At 34.2% G+C, this 6,083-nt stretch overlaps 1 protein-coding gene across 2 annotated transcripts in view; it reads right to left on the reverse strand.

Annotated features, from left to right (window-relative positions):
• The window catches only part of LOC109536166 (condensin complex subunit 3), a 15,457-nt gene that overhangs the window by 5,493 nt on the left and 3,881 nt on the right, over window positions 1–6,083 (reverse strand). For both annotated transcript variants that reach the window (XR_007282122.1, XM_019902259.2), the window contains exons 4-13: window positions 5,700–5,837; window positions 4,342–4,464; window positions 4,130–4,267; window positions 3,855–4,069; window positions 2,785–2,979; window positions 1,972–2,153; window positions 1,760–1,887; window positions 1,385–1,615; window positions 805–972; window positions 514–735 (exon numbers count right to left, since the gene is read on the reverse strand). Coding sequence is in view for 1 of the 2 variants with exons in the window: in XM_019902259.2 (XP_019757818.2) it covers window positions 514–735; window positions 805–972; window positions 1,385–1,615; window positions 1,760–1,887; window positions 1,972–2,153; window positions 2,785–2,979; window positions 3,855–4,069; window positions 4,130–4,267; window positions 4,342–4,464; window positions 5,700–5,837 (1,740 nt within the window). In the remaining variant the exon portion in view is untranslated. The remainder of the gene's footprint in view (window positions 1–513; window positions 736–804; window positions 973–1,384; window positions 1,616–1,759; window positions 1,888–1,971; window positions 2,154–2,784; window positions 2,980–3,854; window positions 4,070–4,129; window positions 4,268–4,341; window positions 4,465–5,699; window positions 5,838–6,083) is intronic.

Consider the following 6,083-nt stretch of genomic DNA (forward strand, 5'->3'; position numbering starts at 1 on the left):
ATTTCATGTTTTCCGGCCCGTTATTGCTCATATTGAACCAGTCTTAGTCGGTAAGCACGGGAGATCACTTCGCCCACTGCCTCATCGCCTTTGATAATGTCCACCACAGGTGTAGACGAAACGTCAGGAAGAAATTCCGATGGACCACGGCTTTAAAGCCCGACAAACATTTCTAAATGTGATTTGACCGGCCGTGAGGGCCTTCACAGTCTGATAGATTAATAAAACTAAAATAGTGTAAGTTATAATATACAGGGTGGTCCTCAACTAATATCCAAAAATAAACTGACATATTGCGTTTCGGGCAAGTTTGTCTCATCCGAAAGTTAGATTCCSAGATACAGAGTGTCAAAGTGTAAATAAAAATTTCGTTTTTTCCGAATAGATTTTTAACCAGTTAGATCGGCAAATCCAAATTTCCTATTGGTGGGYTTGTRGTTTCTAGGGGGSGCTACAGTTGTAGCACAATTCTTCTACTCCATGGCCGTGGTAAATCACCCTGTACGCACTCACCTCATTTTCCATTAAATCTACAAGTCCTTGTACTAGTGCGGATAGTGATGTTCCCCCAGTGAAAATTGTTACGTGCTCTTCATTCACACTGTCAGATAATTGATCGCGGTCTGGGCTGGGCAACAAGTCCGAACCATACAGTCTTAAAAGATCTGATATCGCTGATATACACGTGATGAGTGTACGGGATTCACATTCTTGACCACCTTGATATGCAAATATCTGAACACAATACAATCGTAATTGAATTACATCTTGTATCTTGATTAAGTGGCAAAATATGATAATTACCGGCAACGCAAAAACGTGTATTCCTGTGCAGGCGGTCGTTTTGTCATGTACGCAGCATACCGCATACGATCTCAAAGCTTTAAATCGAACTGCTTCATGTTCATGAATTAAAAGATTCGTTACAAACTCGGTTTGCATATGTTTCAACGTTGTTGTCAGGTTGCTTTTCTAAAAAAGAAACAAATACGTAAATACTACAGACAAGACAAGACAAAACATTCTTAATAGATAAGTAAATGGTGGTGTTCACATTAACCGGCAACGGCGAAGTAGGGATGGTCGGTATTTAACGTAACCGCTAAAATAACAGTGTTTCAAACGTTAACAAAATATCGGATTTCTTGCTTTTAAACCATCAACATCACTTTTCAGTAGGTAAGCATTTTTTAATAGAACCGTGCAAAAGAGTGCTCAGAACTGTTAGGTCCAGTGAACCAGTGGCATATACCAGTTTTCAGAAACAATTTCATTTCATAATAGGAAACATTGATCGGTTACGGTGTGCTGTACAACTTACACGTAACTATATAACTTATACGCAACTGTATAAATAACTTAACTTATACGCTGTAACTCTTACCTTATAAGAACGAAGCAAGGCCCAAGAAATATCTAGGCATTTACAAATCGTTGGAATATCCTGTGTCTTAGCTTGGATAGGTGCAGGAACTGCATTTTCAAATTCTTTTACTTCAGCTGATACTAACTGAATTGCATCTTTAAGTTCTGCAGCTTTTTGAAAATCAGTTTTTGCTATGGCCTCATCTAGATCGTTACGTAACGTACTTAGCTCTACTTTCAATTTGGCAAGCTAATTGACAAAAACATACAATATGAAGAAATCAACAGACAATCATGGTTTTGCTTAGACGCTGTACAAATAGAAAATGCAATTGAAATTAAAAACGACATTTTGAGTACAGTCAATGACAAACGCTGTAAAATGTTGATATACCTGAACATCTTTGTCCAACTGCTGTTCTAATTCCCCATCAGCGTCCACAGGGTACAATAGATCCGAAATTATTTTCATTACAACTTGAGACTGTGCCTCGCAGTCCGGGAAAATCAACTGCAAAGTGCCTAAAACAGTAACTAAATCATATATTTATCGAATATTTGTATTTTATATTAGATTTTCGTAAGATGTTTCAAAATAAAGAATACCTGTGATTACTTCAATAGTATCATCTACCAGAATGGCATTTTTTAAAAAGTGTTCAATCAACATATGAACACTTTTAGCGCTGTAGCTATCGGAAAGATCGTACGTTCTGATAATGAGAAATAATTCCTGCATAATGTATTGCTGTATCAGATAGGTCTCATCAGTTTGACTAGATAAATAACTAAAAAATATATTAAATAGATTATATAAGAATTGAGCGCAAAGTGTGCTATTACAAAAACTGTATTTGCGTAATAGTTTTAAAGAGCAGCAAAAGCGCTGCAGAAAAGGAAAAATAAAACAAACAACTGCTTGTCCACAACGTGCAGATCATATGCAGTTCACTTCCAACAACCTGATTTAGCTCACTTTTCTACAATAACATTACCTAATTAATTTGTGTATATATCATTATGACGACATGTATTTTTCTCAGTAAACATCAAAAATTTGTATAAGTCCTATGTGAACCCTGAAAAATTTCCCCTTTTGACAAAAAATGCAAAGCAAATAATGTCTCTGTTCAGATGTACGTCTGTTTGGGAACAATTATTTTCAACCATCAAATTAATTAAAAAAGGCCACCGATCAAGACTGTGAGATGCACGATTAGAAAGCTGCAATTCCGGCTGATATATATCAGCTTGTATCGGAAAAACAGTGCCAAATTTCAAGTAAATTCGTTTTTCTATTATTTTCTTGTTTGTTTTATTTTGCATTAAAATTTGTATATGAAATCTTTACTTTTTAATATTTTTTTTTTAATTAATAATTATAATTATTATTAAAAGTGGGTTTTTAACGATACTTACTCTTTTATATACTCACAAAATATTGCCACATCTGGAATAACATTTTCAACGTAAAGTTCAAATTCATTATTTTTAGTAAATAGTGAAACTAACGCCCGCCAGTATGATAGAATTTCTACGTTTAACTGTTCATATGGGATTAATTTTTCATTTGTTAATGGTAAAACTGCCACAAGCTTGTTCTGAGGTCTGCCCCTGAAAGGAGAAACGGAAATAAATTAAATAAATTTGGGTTTCTCTGCATTATACAGGGTGTCTGGAAACGGGTAACCAACACTAAACGAGGCCAATCTGCAGTAAGTGTGACAAGTTTCCATAACAATTTTTCAAAATGTCAATAATAAGCGTTAAAGTTCTATTTAAAAAAATATTTTTTAGAAATAACTTTTTTGTTGGTTGTTCCATTGATTAAAAATTGGTACACTTTTTACCCATTACCAATTAATTACCCATGATCTTTTGTAGTATTCTTCAACAATTGCTAATTTAACACCTTAATTCTAAAGGGTTGAATTCACCTTTGTCATCTACTTAATAACCTAAACTTTTTTTGTTTTCCGCTTTTTGTTGCCTGGGGTTTTCCGTCCCGTTTTTGCTCATATCTCGGAGACAAAATGAGCAAGCGCTCATTTGTACATCATTTTAGACAGACATAAATGGGCTTTTTAGAAAGTGAACCATGGATGGGGAATTGTTGGCAGGTTTCTCAAAAAATGCTTGAATTCAAGAAGTTTTAGATTTGCGTAATTTTTTTTCGAGTTGCAAAATCCACTTAAACATGACGCTGCTTTTTTCGAGGTTTCTCAAGAACCATTTGAGCCACCAAAACCATCCAAAAATTTAAAACAATCATTTAACCAACAAAAAAGTTGTTCCAAGCAATTTTAAAAATCTAACCTGAACGCCCCGTCGTCAGTTATTATTGAGTTTTCGTGTTATAGGAACTTGTTCCATTCATTTCCGTACACCCTGTATAAGGCGATGTCACATTGTAACACTTAATTTTTTAAGTATAATTTAAAAATGTTGATCTGATCTGAACGAAGATTCCGAAAATGTCCAATACATACTTGAAAAAAAAATTATTCAACATTATATCGAATAATTTGCTGGTTTCTTTCATATCAGTTTCATCTCCATCCAGTCTAATAGACAACATCAACTTAAGTATGTCGCAGTCGTACGTTTCCCACCATGCCGGCAGCAACTCTGCATAAATGCATTTACTAACTTTGGAATCTTTGCCGTAAACTGCGGCAAACAAAATTTCTCTTCGATCGGAAATCTGAAATAAACAAGACTGTTGTTCAAACGAGTTAACATGTAGACCAAAAATAAATCCAACCTTAATAGATTTCACGCATTTCGACAATCTTTTGAACGCTGCTAATCTTACATTCACATTTACGTCGTTTATTCTTTCTACAATACCCTTTATGGAATCGGGCCGTACAACGATGTTTTCCACGCAACGCTGTCGGACCTAAAATGTAAAATTTTTTATAAAATTACCATTATTCTAGTTGCATGCGTTTAAAAGCAAATTAATGTTTTTACCAGAGCCACGCTATCATGCAAAAGCATCATAAATCGTTCAATAACGGGATCCGTAGGATTTGTTGGATCTTGAAACCGACAAATGGCATCTATTGTTTGTAACCGTATCGCACTATTATCATCCTAAAACATGTTATATAATAAGTATATAATTAGTTAGCATTACTAATATTATTCTACCAAACTGTAACAATTTCTATAACATTTATCCAGTCCAGCAGTTACATCGCTCCTAAAACGTTTTTATTATCATTAACTGGAGAATGGTCGAACTAACTGATCGAATTGCCAAAATGTAAACTTTTCAGAACTGAGAAAAAGTATGTATTTGTGTTCTGTGTTTATAAATAAAATAATTACATTGTTTTTAACTCTTACTTTATTTATCAACATTAATAAAATGGAAAAAATTATCCCATGTTTAAAGAAGTGCCTGTAAAGATAGACCGCCTAAGTCGCTTCTTAAGAAATTAGAACTGTATGTATGTAACTTAGGCCTGGGTAAATTATCGGGTGGGTAGGATTAATTGGAGATTATTTGATAGGCCCATAATTTTGTTTTCAAATATTAAACAGCTAGAGATGTAGTCATTTTTTTGAAGAAGATTTGCCTATCTTATTGATACAGAATCCGCTTAGACTGGAAAATGAAAAGTTGACTGTGCATGGCACATTTTAGCAAACTGGCGCGAGAACTTTTGTCTCAAACTTTCAATAATCGTTGGATCGGAGAGCTTTAGATTCTTTCCTTGGGAACATCTCAAAACCTTAGTTTCACAAACACATATTCAAAATGAACAAAAGCAAAGAAATCGAATAATAGACTCTGGAAGAACGATTCAAAATACTCTGGTGTTTTCCAACGAGTGTGCGAGTCAATGAATTGTTGGTTATTTTTAATTAAAAAAGGTAAGGTGGAAGGAAAGGGTAGTTTACAAAATAGATTCACTTTTTGAAAAACACATGCGTCGATTAATTTTGATATGAATACCTGATTGACGAAAAAATTGCTGATATTTTCTGGCTAAAATATTTGATACAAGCATTCATGAAAAAGCTTTGACCATTCAAGAGTAAATACAGGTAGGTAGGTAGTGCCCTCCACATGTGAGAGCAAAACCAAGATCAAATATAAGTTATCCATGTTACAAAACCTATTTGAGTTTTCAAGTTGCAAAAAACACAAAAATATCTTCACACCCTGTAGCTCGATAAGTAAGGCATTGTAGTACGTATGGACATGTGCTAAAAAATACCTGAGAAACCGCCCTGTAAAATATCGAACGGATTTAAAACAAATTAAAAAGACCCGGTATACTACTTCCTGGAATCTTATATTAGTAAATTAAAACACTTACCAACAAACGATCAATTAAAACACTTTGCATGTAGGCAAACAAATCATCAGTCATCTCATATTCCGTCAAACAATTTAAAATTTTGTTTAACAACTGATAAGATCGGAAACAAATACTGTCCGAAGATGCTGAACTAGTCTGAAAATTAACAATGTACAATTATGTTGTACTTTATGAATATCGTAAGATCGATACAGAATCCTTAAGAATTAATTACCTTGTAAAAGTATACAGGGTGAGTTTTGTTTTTGATGAGTACAGGGGCTTTGGAAACTACAGCTCATTTTAATACCGTTAAATGTACATAGAATTGTAGCTTTGGATGCTCTACTCAAGGGCGGATCTAGGGGGATAATTTCGTTTTCTGTGTCAAAACTACTCGAA

The sequence above is a fragment of the Dendroctonus ponderosae genome, unplaced genomic scaffold (genome assembly GCF_020466585.1).
Source record: "Dendroctonus ponderosae isolate FM_Combo_2020 unplaced genomic scaffold, Dpon_F_20191213v2 Dpon_F_20191213_8, whole genome shotgun sequence".
In the NCBI taxonomy this organism is placed as follows: Eukaryota; Metazoa; Arthropoda; class Insecta; order Coleoptera; family Curculionidae; genus Dendroctonus; species Dendroctonus ponderosae.